The following is a 20,304-nucleotide window of genomic DNA, read 5'->3' on the forward strand; positions in this document are numbered from 1 at the left end:
CAGCATCCCGGAGTTGCCTCTTAACTGTTGATGTTGAGACTGGTGTTTTGTGGGTACTATTTAATGAAGCTGCCAGTTGAGGACTTGTGAGGCATCTGTTTTTCAAACTAGACACTCTAATGTAACCTTTGCCCCAGTCTGAGAACCTTATCCAGAGACCTCAGGACTTCATCAAGGATCTCTCTGTACTTTGCTCTGTTCATCTTTCCCTAGATCCTGACTAGTCTCCCAGTCCCTGCCGCTAAAAAACATCCCCACAGCATGATGCTGCCACCACCATGCTTCACTGTAGAGATGGTGCCATGTTTCCTCCAGACGTGACACTTGGTATTCAGGCCAAATAATTCAATCTTGGTTTCATCAGACCAGGGAATCTTGTTTCTCGTGGTCTGAGTCCTTTTAGGTGCCTTTTGGTCAACTCCAAGCGGGCTGGCATGTGCCTTTTACTGAGGAGTGGCTTCCGTCTGGCCACTCTACCATATAGGCCTGATTGATGGAGTGCTGCAGAGATGGTTGTCCTTCTGGAAGGTCCTCCCATCTCCACAGAGGAAGCTGGAGCTCTGTCAGAGTGACCATCGTGTTCTTTGTCTCCTCCCTGACCAAGGCCCTTCTCCCCCAATTGCTCAGTTTGGCCGTGCGGCCAGCTCTAGGAAGAGTCTTAGTGCTTCTAAACTTCCATTTAAGAATGATGGAGGCCACTGTATTCTTCGAGACCTTCAATGCTGCAGACATTTTTGGTACCCTTCCCCAGATCTGTGCCTCGACACAATCCTGTCTCTGAGCTCTCTGACAATTTCTTCAACCTCATGGCTTGGTTTTTGCTCTGACAGGCACTGTCAACCATGGGACCTTGTATAGACAATATGTGCCTTTCCAACTCATGTCCAAGCATTTGGATTTACAACAGGTGGACTCCAAGTTGAAGAAACATCTCAATGATGATCAATGGAAACAGGATGCACCTGAGCTCAATTTCGAGTCTCTTAGCAAAGAGTCTGAACACTTTATGTAAATAAGGTATTTCTGCAAAAATGTCTAAACCTGATTTCAATTTGTCATTATGGGGTATTGTGTGTTGATTGAAGTAAAGAAAAATAATGAATCCATTTTTAGGATAAGTCTGTATGTCACGATCGTCGTAAGAAGCAGACCAAAATGCAGCGTGGTACGTGTTCATGATGATATTTCAATTAAAGAAAAGCACTGAACACTGAATACAAAACAATAAATGAAAAAACGACCGTGAAGCTATATACCAAAATGTGCTGACACAAGCAACTAACACAGACATAGACAATCACCCACAACCCACAATGACAAAACAGGCTACCTAAATATGGTTCCCAATCAGAGACAACGACTAACACCTGCCTCTCATTGAGAACCATATCAGGCCAAACACAAAAACAGACAAACTAGACATCCAACATAGAATGCCCACTCAGATCACACCCTGACCAAACAAAACCTATAAACATACAAAGCAAACTATGGTCAGGATGTGACACTGTAACGTAACAAAATGGACTGAATACTTTCCCGAATGCACTGTATCTATCTGTCTGTCTCTGATCTATCGCTCACGCATAAAAACAGGAAATGGAGCCGCCAGGTCTCAGATATTCTAGGGTCGAGAATGTATTCATTAACGGAAAACCAAAAGAAAGAAGAAGAACAACAGGTTGTTGTTGTAGTTGTTGGCTCACTGGTGCTATGGTGGAGCCCAGCTAATAGATGATAACCATGGTGCATGTGTTTTCACACAGTGTACTGGAACTCTACAGAAGATGAAGAGCCATGAGCACACACACACATAATGTCGGGCTCATAAACCTTGCCTGTCACTACTCTGCTGTACGAGGGATCAAACATCCTCCTGCACTCATTGTTCACAAATCATCCCCAGTGTAATCTACTAGTGTTATTTCAGACCTAAGACCCCGCTGTGCACACACACACACAACCAATGATCCAGCCCCCAACCCTTCCTATAGCTCATATGTCCCCCGCCAGCCCACTCACACAGTGTTGTATGTAAAAGGATCCAGGGTAGGATTAATATATGAAGTGATTTTATGGTGGTGTTTGATTTAATGGTTAAAACCTCCTGCTTGTTATATCCTGTTTCCCCCTGATCTGATCATGTCCTATACACACAGAGATCCTGTAATGACTTGACATTGTGTGCAACCAGGGTTGTGTGCATGGGGTCTTTTAGTCGGTGTATGTAGACTTTTGCTCCAGCCAAGCTGGATGGCCAGTATTGCATACCTTCAGGACTGGAGTTGCCCAGTGCTCTCCTGTTGTAAGCCGTTGTTCGTTAAGAGATAAGGTTGCCTCATGCCCCTCTCGTTCCCCCTTTATGCCAGGAAGATGATGTTTGCATCCTAAATTGTACACTAGTGCTTAGAGCGTTGGACCAGGAACTGAAAGGTTGCTGGTTCAAATCTCCAGGCTGACAAGGATCTGCCGACGTGCCTTTGAGCAAGGCACTTAACACTAACAGCTCTGTAAGTTACTCTGGATAAGAGCGTCTGCTAAATGACTGAAATGGAAATTAAAATGGTGCGCTGCTTTTGACCAGTGCCAACAAAATTCGTAGATCCCAAATGGCACCCTGAATCATCATAGTGAACTACTTTAGATCAGAACACAGATACACACACACACAGACACACTGCATTTGAGATATGCCCATTGACCCTAAACAAACTTTTCTCTCTTAGACGGTGCTTCAGTATCATAGCCCAAACTCTCTTCCTTATAGACTTAGTGTAGTCGAGCCATTTGGGACACAGACATTGTCTACTTAAACTGAGTGATGTTCCCTGCAATGTCTCCTTCAGTTGAATGAAGATGTGCCTGGAGTTTCTGCTGAAAGTGAGGGTTTTCCTGAACTTCCAAATGGCACCCTATTCCCTCTATAGCACACTGCTTTAGTGTGTTGTGTGGAATGTAATGGCACCTTATTCTGTGTTTAGTGTGGAATGTAATGGCACCCTATTCAGTGTTTATGTTGTCAGAGTCGGTACAAACACCCAATTTCTTCATGCTTTGCGCCGACAGAAACAGACATATCTTTGGTAAGATGAAGGGCGGGGATTGATTAACGACTCATGTAATCACAACAACATACAGGATCTCAAATCCTTTTGTTCACCTGACCTAGAATTCCTTACAATCAAATGCCGACCGCATTATCTTCCAAGATAATTCTCTTCAATGATAGTCACAGCCGTGTATACCCCCCCCCCCCCCCCCCCCCCCAAGCGGCATACCTCGCCGGCCCTGAAAGAACATCACTGGGCTCTGGAAACCATACATCCTGAGGCTGCATTTATTGTAGCTGGGGATTTTAACAAAGCTAACCTGAGAACAAGACTTCCTAAATTCTATCAGCATATCGAATGCGCGACACGAGCTGGTAGCATTCTGCATCATTGCTACTGTAACTTCCGTGATGCATACAAAGCCCCCCCCCACCCTGCCTTCAGCAAATCTGACCACGACTCCATTTTGTTGCTCCCAGCCTATAGACAGAAACTAAAACAGGAAACACCCGTGCCCAGGTCTATACAACGCTGGTCGGACCAATCGGATTCTACGCTTCCAGATTGCTTTGATCACATTGACTGGGATATGTTCCAGATAACCTCAGACAATAACATTGATGTATACGCTGACTCGGTGAGTGAGTTTATTAGCAAGTGCATAAGAGATGTCCTGCCCACTGTGAGTATTAAAACCTTTCCTAACCAGAAACCATGGATTGATGGCAGCAAACTGAAAGCGCGAACCACTGCTTTTAATCATGGCAAGGTGACCGGAAACATGACCGAATACAAACAGTGCAGCTATTCCCTCCGCAAGCCAATCAAACAAGCAAAGCGCCAGTATAGAGACAAAGTAGAGTTGCAATTCAACGGCTCAAACACGAGACGTATGTGGCAGGGTCTACAGACAATTCCGGATTACAAATAGAAAACTAGCCCTGTCGCGGACATCGATGTCTTGCTCCCAGATAAATTAAGCAACTTCTTTGCTCGCTTTAAGGACAATACAATGCCACTGACACGGCCCGCTACCAAAGCCTGTGGGCTCTCCTTCTCCATGGCCAACATGAGTAAGACATTTAAACGTGTTAACCCTCGCAAGGCTGACGGCCCAGATGGCATCCCTCGCCGTGTCCTCAGAGCATGTGTGTTTACGGGCATATTCAATCAATACTTATCCCAGTCTGTTGTCCCCACATGCTTCAAGATGGCTGACATTGTTCCTGTTCCCAAGAATGCTAAGGTAACTGAACTAAATGACTATTGCACCGTTGCACTCACTTCTGTCATCATGAAGTGCTTTGAGAGACTAGTCAAGGATCATATCACCTCCACCCTATCTGATACCCTAGACCCACTCCAATTTGCTTACCGCCCCAATAGGTCCACTGACAATGCAATCACCATCACACTGCACACTGTCCTATCCCATCTGGACAAGAGGAATACCTATGTAAGAATGCTGTTCACCAACTACAACTCAGCATTTAACATCATAGTACCCTCCAAACTCGTCATTAAGCGGCCCCGCCATGTGCAACTGGGTCCTGGACTTTCTGACGGGCCGCCCACCCAGGTAGGAATGTAGGAAACAGGTAGGAAGGTGGGAAACAACATGACCACCCCGCTGATCCTCAACACTGGGGCCCCACAAGGGTGCATTCTCAGCCCTCATGTACTCCCTGTTCACCCATGACTCCGTGGCCATGCACGCTTCCAACTCTATCATCAAGTTTGCAGACGACACTACAGTGGTGGGATTGACAACCAACGAGTGTGGTGTCAGGAAAATAACCTCTCACTCAACGTCAACAAAACAAAGGAGATGATCGTGGACTTCAGGAAACAGCGGAAGGAGCTCACCCCCGTCCACATCAACCTGACAGTAGTGGAGAAGATGGAAAGTTTTAAATTCCTCGGTGTACACATCACGGACAAACTGAAATGGTCCACCCACACAGACAGCGTGGTGAAGAAGGCACAACAGCGCCTCTTCAACCTCAGGAGACTGAAGAAATTTGGTTTGTCATCTAAAATACTCACAAACTTTTACAGATGCACAATCGAGAGCATCCTGTCGGGCTGTATCACCGCCTGGTACGGCAACTGCTCCTCCATCAACCGCAAGGCTCTCCAGAGGGTAGTGAGGTCTGCACAACGCATCATCAGTACAGGTGCATCAAAGCTAGGACCGAGAGCCTTGAGAGAGAAGCTGTTTTTCACACTAGAGGCTGCTGCCAACATACAGACTCAAATCTCTGGCCACTTAAATAAATGGACTTAATAAAGGTATCACTAGTCACTTTAAATAACGCCACTTTAATGTTTACATATCCTACATTACTCATCTCATATGTATATACTGTATTCTATGCCATTTACTACATCTTGCCTATGCCACACGGCCATCGCTCATCCATATATTTATATGTACATATTCCTATTTATTCCTTTGCATTTGTGTGTATAAGGTAGTCGTTGTGAATTTGTTACATTACTTGTTAGATATTACTGCATTGTCAGAACTAGAAGCACAAGAATTTCGCTACTCTCGCATTTTAACATCTGCTAACCATGTGTATGTGACCAATAAAATTTGATTTGATAGTATGTAATGTAATGGCACCCTATTCAGTATTTAGTGTGGAATGTAATGGCACCCTGTTCAGTGTTTAGTGTGGAATGTAATGGCACCCTGTTCAGTGTTTAGTGTGGAATGTAATGGCACCCTGTTCAGTGTTTAGTGTGGAATGTAATGGCACCCTGTTCAGTATTTAGTGTGGAATATGATGGCACCCTGTTCAGTGTTTAGTGTGGAATGTAATGGCACCCTGTTCTGTGTTTAGTGTGGAATGTAATGGCACCCTGTTCAGTGTTTAGTGTGGAATGTAATGGCACCCTGTTCAGTGTTTAGTGTGGAATGTAATGGCACCCTGTTCAGTGTTTAGTGTGGAATGTAATGGCACCCTGTTCAGTGTTTAGTGTGGAATGTAATGGCACCCTGTTCAGTGTTTAGTGTGGAATGTAATGGCACCCTGTTCAGTGTTTAGTGTGGAATATGATGGCACCCTGTTCAGTGTTTAGTGTGGAATGTAATGGCACCCTGTTCAGTGTTTAGTGTGGAATGTAATGGCACCCTGTTCAGTGTTTAGTGTGGAATATGATGGCACCCTGTTCAGTGTTTAGTGTGGAATATGATGGCACCCTGTTCAGTGTTTAGTGTGGAATGTAATGGCACCCTGTTCAGTGTTTAGTGTGGAATATGATGGCACCCTGTTCTGTGTTTAGTGTGGAATGTAATGGCACCCTGTTCAGTGTTTAGTGTGGAATATGATGGCACCCTGTTCAGTGTTTAGTGTGGAATGTAATGGCACCCTGTTCAGTGTTTAGTGTGGAATGTAATGGCACCCTGTTCAGTGTTTAGTGTGGAATGTAATGGCACCCTGTTCAGTGTTTTAGTGTGGAATGTAATGGCACCCTGTTCAGTGTTTAGTGTGGAATGTAATGGGAGCCGTTTTCTAAAGTGCACATTAAATTAGTCATAAGGATTGGAGTGGGCTGGTCCCCGCTATTAGTTAGAGCCAACACCTGGAGATGTTCACAGAGTGTGTGTGTGTAATTGCAGTGCACAACTGTGTGTGTGTGTGTGTGTGTGTGTGTGTGTGTCCGTGTGCCACCACGATGAAGAAAGTGGGGGAATGACTCAAGTGAGCAGAAAGGTGTCCCGGCAGCCCTTGCCTCATGCCTGTTGGAGCAGTGATATCACAATGGTTAGAGGGAGGGAGATGTGGGCAGTGACACGGCTTTAGGATCCCGTTCTTCTTGTCTCTTAATACATTTTAACCTAAACTCAACCAGCTATGGTCATGAAGACCATAGTAGTCATGAAGAGCATAGTAGTCATGAAGAGCATAGTAGTCATGAAGACCATAGTTGTCATGAAGACAATAGTTGTCATGAAGACCATAGTTGTCATGAAGACCATAGTTGTCATGAAGACCATAGTTGTCATGAAGAACATAGTTGTCATGAAGAACATAGTTGTCATGAAGACCATAGTTGTCACGAAGACAATAGTTGTCACGAAGACAATAGTTGTCACGAAGTCCATAGTTGTCACGAAGTCCATAGTTGTCACGAAGTCCATAGTTGTCACGAAGTCCATAGTTGTCACGAAGTCCATAGTTGTCACAAAGTCCATAGTTGTCACGAAGAACATAGTTGTCACGAAGTCCATAGTTGTCACGAAGACCATAGTTGTCATGAAGTCCATAGTTGTCATGAAGACCATAGTTGGTTGAGTATTAACATTAACCCTCGTGGCCTACAGGCAAAGAACAGTGATGGTTGGGTAATTGGGTAATTTCCCCCACTCAATTTTATTTTGCTTTGTTCTTGTAGATTTTTTGCAAAGATAATTGAGAATGGAATGTTGTCCCTGTCTCATAGCGTCCAGAAATCTGTCTGTCCATTTGAATGTATATATTAAAGTTCACCACCAACTACTCTCTCTAGCCAGAGGACAGAAGCTTTAATGTAATAATCAGTGTATTAGTTGGCTAGAGGTACATCCCCTCCTCTCCTGCCAATGCATACACACACACACACACACACACACACACACACACACACACACACACACTGCAGAGTCAAATAGGGACTTTCCAGTGAAGGGAGATTCCATAGGATGTAAGGAGGAGCAGATTTCCAAGGCTCTGGCCTTGTACTTAATAAAACCGAATATACACACACACACATTTTAGCTATCTCCAGCCGCACATCCAGTATAATATTCATTGTTTTTCAGTCTGGCTTCTCTCTCCTCTTCAAATAAGACCCATTTCCTTCGTAATGTGACTGGTACATTCTGACGTATTATTGGCTTTGAAGTCCCATTTTAACTTGGCAAAGGAATCCAATGTAGTCCAAAAGTTTTTTTTTTTTTTTTTTTGCCTCAGTGGAGCCTGGTAGAGTTCAGACAGGACTGTTCTACTCATGGGTTCACTAGTGCCTGGTAGAGTTCAGACTGGACTGTTCTACTCATGGGTTCACTAGAGCCTGGTAGAGTTCAGACTGGACTGTTCTACTCATGGGTTCACTAGAGCCTGGTAGAGTTCAGACAGGACTGTTCTACTTATGGGTTCACTAGTGCCTGGTAGAGTTCAGACTGGACTGTTCTACTCATGGGTTCACTAGTGCCTGGTAGAGTTCAGACTGGACTGTTCTACTCATGGGTTCACTAGAGCCTGGTAGAGTTCAGACAGGACTGTTCTACTTATGGATTCACTAGTGCCTGGTAGAGTTCAGACTGGACTGTTCTACTCCAAATCAAATCAAATCAAATTTTATTTGTCACATACACATGGTTAGCAGATGTTAATGCGAGTGTAGCGAAATGCTTGTGCTTCTAGTTCCGACAATGCAGTAATAACAAGTAATCTAACTAACAATTCCAAAACTACTGTCTTGTACACAGTGTAAGGGGATAAAGAATATGTACATAAGGATATATGAATGAGTGATGGTACAGAGCAGCATAGGCAAGATACAGTAGATGGTATCGGGTACAGTATGTACAAATGAGATGAGTATGTAAACAAAGTGGCATAGTATAGTATAAAGTGGCTAGTGATACATGTATTACATAAGGATACCGTCGATGATATAGAGTACAGTATATACGTATGCATATGAGATGAATAATGTAGGGTAAGTAACATTTATATAAGGTAGCATTGTTTAAAGTGGCTAGTGATATATTTACATCATTTCCCATCAATTCCCATTATTAAAGTGGCTGGAGTTGAGTCAGTGTCAGTGTGTTGGCAGCAGCCACTCAGTGTTAGTGGTGGCTGTTTAACAGTCTGATGGCCTTGAGATAGAAGCTGTTTTTCAGTCTCTCGGTCCCAGCTTTGATGCACCTGTACTGACCTCGCCTTCTGGATGATAGCGGGGTGAACAGGCAGTGGCTCGGGTGGTTGATGTCCTTGATGATCTTTATGGCCTTCCTGTGACATCGGGTGGTGTAGGTGTCCTGGAGGGCAGGTAGTTTGCCCCCGGTGATGCGTTGTGCAGACCTCACTACCCTCTGGAGAGCCTTACGGTTGAGGGCGGTGCAGTTGCCATACCAGGCGGTGATACAGCCCGCCAGGATGCTCTCGATTGTGCATCTGTAGAAGTTTGTGAGTGCTTTTGGTGACAAGCCGAATTTCTTCAGCCTCCTGAGGTTGAAGAGGCGCTGCTGCGCCTTCTTCACGATGCTGTCTGTGTGAGTGGACCAATTCAGTTTGTCTGTGATGTGTATGCCGAGGAACTTAAAACTTGCTACCCTCTCCACTACTGTTCCATCGATGTGGATAGGGGGGTGTTCCCTCTGCTGTTTCCTGAAGTCCACAATCATCTCATGGGTTCACTAGAGCCTGGTAGAGTTCAGACAGGACTGTTCTACTCATGGGTTCACTAGTGCCTGGTAGAGTTCAGACTGGACTTTTCTACTCATGGGTTCACTAGAGCCTGGTAGAGTTCAGACAGGACTGTTCTACTCATGGGTTCACTAGTGCCTGGTAGAGTTCAGACTGGACTGTTCTACTCATGGGTTCACTAGAGCCTGGTAGAGTTCAGACTGGACTGTTCTACTCATGGGTTCACTAGTGCCTGGTAGAGTTCAGACTGGACTGTTCTACTCATGGGTTCACTAGAGCCTGGTAGAGTTCAGACTGGACTGTTCTACTCATGGGTTCACTAGTGCCTGGTAGAGTTCACACTGGACTGTTCTACTCATGGATTCACTAGAGCCTGGTAGAGTTCAGACTGGACTGTTCTACTCATGGGTTCACTAGAGCCTGGTAGAGTTCAGACTGGACTGTTCTAGTCATTGGTTCAGTTCAGTAAATCTGCATTGTCCCAGGAGGGCAGTTTGTGTGCAGCTTTAAAAAAAGTAAAAAACCTACTTAATATAAAACAATGTGTTGAACCACTTACAAAACATACACAATCACAGTTCAGTGGAGTGTAATTATGTTGCTATGAATCACAGTTTGTCTTGTAATAATCAATCTGTGTCTGAATAAAACTACAGCCAACCAACTATCAATGTTTTTTGGGGTAAGGTTTCCCCCAACTGTCCATGGCAGATTGTACATGTTGAATCGGAACCAACTACAAGCAACTAGGTCCAGAAAAATACCAACTGAAACTAGGTCCAGCAAATACCAACTGAAACTAGGTCCAGCAAATACCAACTGAAACTAGGTCCAGCAAATACCAACTGAAACTAGGTCCAGCAAATACCAACTGAAACTAGGTCCAGCAACGGCCAACTGAAACTAGGTCCAACAACGGCCAACTGAAACTAGGTCCAGCAAATACCAACTGAAACTAGGTCCAGCAAATACCAACTGAAACTAGGTCCAGCAAATACCAACTGAAACTAGGTCCAGCAAATACCAACTGAAACTAGGTCCAGCAAATACCAACTGAAACTAGGTCCAGCAACGGCCAACTGAAACTAGGTCCAACAACGGCCAACTGAAACTAGGTCCAACAACGGCCAACTGAAACTAGGTCCAACAACGGCCAACTGAAACTAGGTCCAGCAACGGCCAACTGAAACTAGGTCCAGCAGCGGCCAACTGAAACTAGGTCCAGCAACGACCAACTGAAACTCGGTCCAACAACGGCCAACTGAAACTCGGTCCAGCAACGGCCAACTGAAACTAGGTCCAACAACGGCCAACTGAAACTAGGTCCAGCAACGGCCAACTGAAACTAGGTCCAGCAACGGCCAACTGAAACTAGGTCCAGCAACGGCCAACTGAAACTAGGTCCAGCAACGGCCAACTGAAACTAGGTCCAGCAACGGCCAACTGAAACTAGGTCCAGCAACGGCCAACTGAAACTAGGTCCAGCAACGACCAACTGTTACTAGGTCCAGTAACGGCCAACTGAAACTAGGTCCAGCAACGGCCAACTGAAACTAGGTCCAGCAACGACCAACTGTTACTAGGTCCAGCAACGGCCAACTGTTACTAGGTCCAGCAACGACCAACTGTTACTAGGTCCAGCAACGACCAACTGTTACTAGGTCCAGCAACGACCAACTGTTACTAGGTCCAACAACGACCAACTGTTACTAGGTCCAGCAACGGCCAACTGTTACTAGGTCCAGCAACGACCAACTGTTACTAGGTCCAGCAACGACCAACTGTTACTAGGTCCAGCAACGGCCAACTGTTACTAGGTCCAGCAACGACCAACTGTTACTAGGTCCAGCAACGACCAACTGTTACTAGGTCCAGCAACGACCAACTGTTACTAGGTCCAGCAACGACCAACTGTTACTAGGTCCAACAACGACCAACTGTTACTAGGTCCAGCAACGGCCAACTGTTACTAGGTCCAGCAACGACCAACTGTTACTAGGTCCAGCAACGGCCAACTGTTACTAGGTCCAGCAACGACCAACTGTTACTAGGTCCAGCAACGACCAACTGTTACTAGGTCCAGCAACGACCAACTGTTACTAGGTCCAACAACGACCAACTGTTACTAGGTCCAGCAACGACCAACTGTTACTAGGTCCAGCAACGACCAACTGAAACTAACTTACACACCTGGCCAATTAGTTCAACAACCGTCTGTAGACGGTGGGATTGGCTCTAGATGGATAGATTTCTCTCTCTCTCTCTCTCACTCACTCACTCACTCACACACACACACACACACACACACACACACACACACACACACAGCATCTCAAAGCATTTAGGCTAGATCAGGTTCCTGTGCCCTCCACGCATGTCAGTCAGTTAAGGTCTTTAGCCAAGGAAGGCTTTTGTTCCTTAGTTGTATTGTTTTTTGTGTGACTGAGTGGTCTGTGGGTTGGATCACAGGGAGTCAGCTCAACTTCTGAGTCATCAGCTTCTCTGGCTACATACACACATCACACACCAGACCCCAGTTAGATGTCTAGCATCTGTTCCGCTTGAACGTGTGTGTGTGTGTGTGTGTGTGTGTGTGCTCAATCAACTTCTTATAATGGTGTGCATATATCCAGTTGTAAGTCAGTTTCTAGGTAGAAATAAGACCAAGTTTTTTTGTTCAATGTATTTTTTTTTACTTTTGTTTTTCACCTCTTATTTTTATATATATTTTTATCATTATTATAGTTATTTTTCCCCCCAATTTGTAGTTAGTCTTGTCTCATCATTGCAACGGACACAGGAGAGGCGAAGGTCAAAATTCATGCGTCCTCTGAAACACGACCCTGCCAAGCCGCACTGCTTCGAGAGAGAATTTTAGTTAATACCACTCTGACAATTTCAAAGATTTTACTGAGTTGTAGTTCATATAAGGAAATCTGGTGGTCACAGATACCTTTAAAACAAGTGGGCCTCACAATTCGCCTCAGGATCTCGTCTTGGTATTTCTGTGCATTCAAATTGACATCGATAAAATGCAATTGTGTTCATTGTCTGTAGCAAATGACTGCCCACACCATAACCCCACCACCATCATGGGACACTCTGTTCACAACGTTGACATCAGTAAACTGCTCGCCCACACTAGGCATGTTTTGAGGCCTGGTTGGACGTAATGCCAAATTCTTTAAAATGATGGAGAAATGAGAAATGAGCATTCAACTCTCTGGCAACAGCTCTGGTGGACATTCCTGCAGTCAGCATGCCAATTGCAGGTGGATGGATTATCTTGGTAAAGAAGAAATGCTCACTAACAGGGATGTAAACTAATGTGTGCACAACATTTTAAACATTTCTGGGTTATTTTATTTATACTCATGAAACATGTGACCAACACTTTACATGTTGCGTTTTATATTTTTGTTCCGTGTAGAAGGCATGTGTGACTGAGGTGAAAAGTTGAAGAGTGGCAGGATTTATGTAGTACTCATTAAAATACTATATGAAGCTGTGGCTCACTGTTCAGCCTGCTGTTTTAAAGAGCAACGCTTAAATTTGCCAGTCTCCTGCCCTGCCCCCGCTGTGTGTGTGATCACAGGAAGTCATCAGCGGTAGGATAAACATGGCGGTGTAGTTGAGGCCGGCTGAGCCCCTTAAAATGGACACAAAGAAGGCCTGTGTCCAGCCTCCATTCTCCATTACAGTCCTGGATTGTGTTCATTGGGGCATGCGACTGAAAATGTTTTGCAACAGAAAAAGGAAAAACCAATATTTCTCATTGGACAAATTATCTTCCTTTTTCAGTCCGTGTTCTTCCCGTTTGCTTCCTAATGAACATGACCCTGGCCTAGCCTGCTCATCCATTACTGCACTAAAGCTAGCTAATCGTAGCCTGGTCGCAGAGCTGTTGGTGCTGTCTTGCCAACTCCTATGGTCAATGTCATGCCAAACAACAATAGGCGTCAGCCATACGGCACAAACAGATCTGGGACCAGGCTCATCTTACCTCCAGTTTAATTCATCCAAAACACTATTCAACATCACAGTTCAGTTGAACAAAACATCATCAGAGAATTGAAAATAAAGAACGACTAACTCTTTGGATACAGTCTGGTCTCTCAGCTCTGACACGGTAGAATGGACTCAAGAGAGAGTGATAAACAGAAAGGGACGAAGGAGAGAGAGAGAGAGTGATAACAGAAAGGGACGAAGGAGAGAGAGAGGAAGGGATATGTTCTCCCCTTTGTCAGGAGCCACCAGGCAACCTTCCCTACTCAGCCATATGGGTAGGTTATGGATAGGGCCCTCTTCCTCTGCTACAGTACTAAACCATCTCCTCTTTCCTCCCCTCTATCTTCCCTTACCTCTTTCTTCCCCCCAGGCTACATTAGCCTCAGTGTTCCTCAGAGCCCTGAACCTTCTGATAGCAGGGAAATGATTTTCTCTCCCTGCCTCTCTCTCTTCATCCCTCTCTTTTCTAGTCTCTCTCTCTCTAGTTCTCTCTCACTCTTCCTTTCTCTTTCTCTCTCTTCATCCCTCTCTTTTCTAATCTGTCTCTCTCTCTAGTTCTCTCTCACTCTTCTCTTTCTCTCTCTTCATCCCTCTCTTTTCTAATCTGTCTCTCTAGTTCTCTCTCACTCTTTCTTTCTCTCTCTTCATCCCTCTCTTTTCTAATCTGTCTCTCTCTCTAGTTCTCTCTCACTCTTCCTTTCTCTTTCTCTCTCTTCATCCCTCTCTTTTCTAATCTGTCTCTCTCTAGTTCTCTCTCACTCTTCCTTTCTCTTTCTCTCTCTTCATCCCTCTCTTTTCTAATCTGTCTCTCTCTCTAGTTCTCTCTCACTCTTCCTTTCTCTTTCTCTCTCTTCATCCCTCTCTTTTCTAATCTGTCTCTCTCTCTAGTTCTCTCTCACTCTTTCTCTTTCTCTCTTGCACATTTCTTGGGCTTTTGTCTCCTCCTTCCTCTCACACATTTTCTCTGTCTCTCTCTCTGTGTTTCTATCTCTCTCTGTGTGATTCTCTCACTCACTTGTCTGAAACAGAGACAAAGCTGGTCGCATTATTCTCTCTCTCTCTCTGTGTTTCTCTCCCTCACTTGTGTCTGAAACAGAGACAAAGCTGGTCGCATTATTCTCTCTCTCTCTGTGTGTTTCTCTCCCTCACTTGTGTCTGAAAAAGAGACAAAGCTAGTCTCATTATTCTCTCTCTCTCTGTGTGTTTCTCTCCCTCACTTGTGTCTGAAACAGAGACAAAGCTAGTCTCATTATTCTCTCCCCTTGGAGTTACTCTGCTCTCTTCCACAGAGAGACATTGCAGGGCTGCGTCCTTAATGGCACCCTTTTCCCTACATACTCCACTACTTTTGACCAGACCACTATAGGGCTCTGGTCTAAAGTAGTGCACTGTAAAGGGACTAGGGTGCCATTTGGACACAGCCTATGAAGGTTAATTTTTAATGAACTGTTTACCATTGAAGTGGTAGCTTCCCTAATAATGACGTTATCTTATCTCCAGAGCCACACTCTGTTCATGTCTCTCCAGGTGTCTGAATTCTCGGTTCTGATCTAGGATCAGGTCCTCTGCTGTTCATATCATCTTGTTCATTATGCCTCTCCTCCTCTAATCTCCTCGTCCCATACAGAGCAGGTTCAACTCCCTCTCATGACTCTGGTTCCTCTCATGGTTTCTTCCTACCTAGGGACTGTTTCCTTGTCACTACTGTCTCTCTGATCACTCTTTAGGCTCCAGCTGTTGTCAATCACTGTGACATGTGTTTGTAGAAAGTGCTGGATTGATTAATTGATTGATGGATTGATTCCCTAGGTATTGGCGGTCTCGAGGAGTGTGTGTTGAAGTCTGCGACCCTCTCCACCTCCCCTGCCCTCCCCCCTTTCATCCCCCTCAACTTCGAAGCTACGCCCATCGTACGAGTGGCCATCGAACCCAAGCACCCAAGTAAGTGTCAAACACACACGGTTACACACAAACACACTTACACCACATTGTGAATTTGTTGAGGTTGTTGCCTGTCAGTGATGTTTTTGTTGTCTGTCATCTGAGGTAAGATGCTAATGTTGAGAAGCTAACGTTCCTCCAGCACCCCAGTCAGCCAGCCATTCTGTCAACCAACCAGCTATTCAACCAGTCAGTCAGCCAGTCAGCTGGTCCACAGATAGTCAGACATTCCTGCAGCTCTTCCGTGGTATTCGTTAGTATTATAGCTGAGGGCAACATTTGCCTCATATGGAGGGAGTTAGTCAGCTAGCAGTCAGTCAGTTAGTTAGCTAGTCTTAGAAAGTTTCAGGATAACTATTTTGGGAAGCTTCAAATAGTGTTTGTTTGTTTTCTTTTAAGTAGTTGCACTTAGTAGTTGAGCTGACCTGTAACCCTGAAAATTCAAACCCGTCCTGGGTTATGTTCATCAGGGCACTCATCAGAAAGTGTTTGAAAATGTTTTGCGACAGAAATGAAAATTAGCATTTAATTCTGGATAAATCCAAGTAGTCCCTCCCTATTTCGTGATTTCTTCAGTTTGATGCCTAATGAACATGACCCAGGTAACGTCAGTCTAAGGTTTCTTAACGAAAGACAAATGTAGGTTTGAATCCAGGGTGTATTATGTGCAGTAGGGCTCATACATGGAAATGATTCATGCTTAGTCTACTAAGAAGTACTTTTCTACAATCGTGTGTGTGTGTGTGTGTGTGTGTGTGTGTGTGTGTGTCAAGGTGAGATGCCTAAGCTGGTACGGGGTATGAGGCTGTTGAACCAGGCTGACCCGTGTGCTGAGGTTCTGATCCAGGAGACAGGAGAACACGTACTGGTCACGGCCGGAGAGGTCCACCTGCAACGCTGTCTGGACGACCTCCGAGAGAGGTGAGCCTCTCGTTTTCCTCTTTTGATTGACGAGTTCAACGGTTTATTTCGACAGTTGGAAACAGAGAGGGAGAAACAGTAGGAAGGTTGGACGCAGGGATTGAACCCCGGTCTCCGTTGGAGAGAAGTATATTATGAGACTGAAGCCGGGAGCGTCATCATTTAAACATGAGCTCTGCACAGAGAGGTCTGTCAGTCAGTCTTTATGGCTGTATCTATCTATCTTTCTTTGTCTGTCTGTCTGTGATTTGAAATCTAGTCAATAGTAGTGACATGTTGACCAGACGCCCTGTAACAGAGTGTAGATGAGCAGCAGACGGCTCAGTTTGAGATGACTCAGTTTTTACACCGTCTGGCCCAGTCTCACACACTGATGATTGACATGATGATTCTGTGTGTGTGTAATGTTTCTGACTGAGAGTGGGTGTCTCTCTCTCTATAAAAAGTCATGTGTGATTATTGACTGGAGATGCTGTCTTTAGATGTCTCTTCTCCACTCTGATCATGTCATATTAGAAGAGATGGTGAGAGAGAGCGAAAGAGAGAGAGAGAGAGAGGAGGGGTTTAAAGAGTTCCGTACAGAGATGTTAAATACAGCTAATTTCATTTGCATCCTAAGACCAGTTGCCCTCCACCCCTGCCATAAACTAAACTCTCACCAGCCTCCCTCTGATGTTGAGGGATCAGGTCCTATGTCTATGTATTGTTCATAATCAATACCTAAAGCTGTTGTAAGACCACCCACACATGTGAATGTAAGAGCGTTGGACTAGTAACCGAAAGGTTGCAAGTTCAAATCCCCGAGCTGACAAGGTACAAATCTGTCGTTCTGCCCCTGAACAGGCAGTTAACCCACTGTTCCTAGGCCGTCATTGAAAATAAGAATTTGTTCTTAACTGACTTGCCTAGTAAAATAAAGGTAAAATAAAAAATTAAATGTAGCATTTATCAGTCCAGTCCTGCAAAGATCCTGTATTATCTATGTGTATAGTACATAAAGAAATCAAAATCAAATCAAATGTATTTATATAGCCCTTCGTACATCAGCTGATATCTCAAAGTGCTGTACAGAAACCCAGCCTAAAACCCCAAACAGCAAGCAATGCAGGTGTAGAAGCACGGTGGCTAGGAAAAACTCCCTAGAAAGGCCAAAACCTAGGAAGAAACCTAGAGAGGAACCAGACTATGTGGGGTGGCCAGTCCTCTTCTGGCTGTGCCGGGTGGAGATTATAACCGAACATGGCCAAGATGTTCATAAATGACCAGCATGGCTCAATAATAATAAGGCAGAACAGTTAAAACTGGAGCAGCAGCTTGGCCAGGTGGCCTGGGGACAGCAAGGAGTCATCATGTCAGGTAGTCCTGAGGCATGGTCCTAGTTCTCAGGTCCTCCGAGAGAGAGAAAGAAAGAGAGAATTAGAGAGAGCACACCTAAATTCACACAGGACAACAATTGGACAGGAGAAGTACTCCAGATATAACAAACTGACCCTAGCCCCCCGACACATAAACTACTGCAGCATAAATACTGGAGGCTGAGACAGGAGGGGTCAGGAGACACTGTGGCCCCATCCAAGGACACCCCCGGACAGGGCCAAACAGGAAGGATATAACCCCACCCACTTTGCCAAAGCACAGCCCCCACACCACTAGAGGGATATCTTCAACCACCAACTTACCATCCTGAGACAAGGCCGAGTATAGCCCACAAAGATCTCCGCCACGGCACAACCCAAGGGGGGGGGGGGGCCAACCCAGACAGGAAGATCACATCAGTGACTCAACCCACTCAAGTGACGCACCCCCCCCAGGGACGGTATGAAAGAGCCCCACATCAACATGTTGGAGGTGTGAGGTGGGGAGATGTGTGAACACATCAAAATAGATATTTCACAGCTTTATTTCAAGTGGAGTTTTCATAACTCCATAAATCAAAGATTTCCATATGCTTTGATACTTTGAAAGTGATACAAAGTACAGTGAAGTCTAGGCCTGTGTCCCAAATGACATGCAGTGTCACTGCATGCAAATGACATGCAGTGTGTTGCAGTGGGACAAATGTGCAGGCCTCAATATAGTTGTACATGTATATAGATGTTCAGGTGCGTTATCTCTTTAACATACATTAGTATGTTCAGATAAATATTTGGGAGATTATTGAAATCATGAGGGAATTGGGATTTCTGGGAAACTTGGGAATTTAATAACTGGAATTTTACATCGCTAATGGTGAATATCCACAGTCCTAAAGCATTAATTCCCCAGAAGAATGAATGGGAATTAGAGATGACATGTCCTTCGGTGTAACCTTGGTACTAACTAAATCTGCATCTATCTGCATACGTTGTCCTTGTCACTCAGTTCATCTGTATAACTTATCAATGTAGAAGACAGAGTATTGATGAGAGGACCTTTCATTCAGCCAATCAGTCAAACTGGTAATCCTCCCACAACATAATGATCGATGGCTACATTGGTTAACACGTTATGGATTGGGCCAAGGACACAGAAAGTTAGGGAAACGGTCAACATGTAGTTTATCAACATCAACTACACTAAAACATAATTTTCATGTTTCAATGAACTTACTCTCAGTACAACCTTTGGAGGAATCGAAGTTATCAATTATATTACAGCATTACACTTGCAGGCACACACACACACACGCACACACACATTCATTTCCTGACTAACGTTCTTATAAGATCAACATGATTGTTGCTAACTCAAACACACTGACCAGATTTATAAAGAGTCTCAGGGATCTTTACAGCTTTCCCCCTGGAAGATAACACAGGGTGATTTAGAAACAGTCCTAAACCAGCCAGAATGACAGGGCATCCAGGGACTGGATCCCGTCTAGTAAGTGTAATTCTATGTTTACAAATAGTCCAGGCCAGCCTGATTATGTCACCCAGGCAGGTGAAACACTAGAATTACCTTGTATTCTCCTGTTTGGTGAATAACAGTCCCAGCCGTAGAGAGAGAACAATTTTTGTCTTTGTGTTCCATCTCTGTGGTCCCCACTGCATTTAATCAGGGGATGACTGCAATTCTTATTCTATGTTTGAAAATATGCCAGTCAGTCAGCTAGTCGGGCAAAGAGCAGGGCAGGACAGAGGAAGGGGAACCGTGTTGGCTGTGAATGCCGACTGACCCCGTTGTGACATCACAACAACACACACAAGCAGACTGGCCCATGGCCATTCCCTCTCTAGCTCAGTAAGAGGTCGAGCCCGTTTTAGCCACTTGTGTGGCACATGGGACTGTGACGTCACAGCACCAGGATTCTGAAGCCTAAACAGCGCCAGGGTCGTCTCGCTGCCCTGGAAAGTGGGCCATCTGATCCTGACCAAGGTAAAGCTGGGGTGAACCAGGCAAACGTGTTTATTTCTGCTCACTAATACACACACACACACAACACAGCTTTTCTCATGTGAATTATCTGGACTTTTTGGGTGTAAATATGTATTTCCATTCAAAATCCATTTCCCCCCCAACCCTTACGCCTAAAAAGTCCTGACAAATAAAATACTATCTTACCTTGTCAGGACATTCTGGTCCTGATAATGTAGGCAACATGTACACACAAAACCACACACTACACACACACGCAGCCATAGTTACAGTGGCTCCAAATCACCTCTAGATTACAATGCCGCAGCAATAAAACAATTTCCTGTATGCACAGTTATGGTTTTCCAACTCACGATGCATTGGAGAAATGTCCAAATGATTAGAAGGAGAGGGTTCCTAAACGAGGCTGTAAATCAACAGTGTTCAGGATGGAGACTCATAGGCTGCGTCTCAACTGACAACATGTTCCCCAAGTGCACTACTTTTGAACAGGAGCAGCTATGGGCCGTTCTGGCTCAGACGAGGCAGACTTATCCAAGGCTTGATTACTTACTTTTAACCAGGGCCCATAGGTTGTCATCTGGGGGACACCAATATCTTCA

The 20,304-nt window shown here is 44.8% G+C and overlaps 1 protein-coding gene across 1 annotated transcript in view; it reads left to right on the top strand.

Annotated features, from left to right (window-relative positions):
• Window positions 1–20,304, top strand: part of LOC139411674 (elongation factor-like GTPase 1) — a 111,929-nt gene that overhangs the window by 51,821 nt on the left and 39,804 nt on the right. The window contains exons 16-17 of the mRNA XM_071158300.1: window positions 15,293–15,424; window positions 16,198–16,345. Of these exons, the coding sequence (XP_071014401.1) occupies window positions 15,293–15,424; window positions 16,198–16,345 (280 nt within the window). The remainder of the gene's footprint in view (window positions 1–15,292; window positions 15,425–16,197; window positions 16,346–20,304) is intronic.

The sequence above is a fragment of the Oncorhynchus clarkii genome, chromosome 6, assembly GCF_045791955.1.
Source record: "Oncorhynchus clarkii lewisi isolate Uvic-CL-2024 chromosome 6, UVic_Ocla_1.0, whole genome shotgun sequence".
Classification (NCBI taxonomy): Eukaryota; Metazoa; Chordata; class Actinopteri; order Salmoniformes; family Salmonidae; genus Oncorhynchus; species Oncorhynchus clarkii.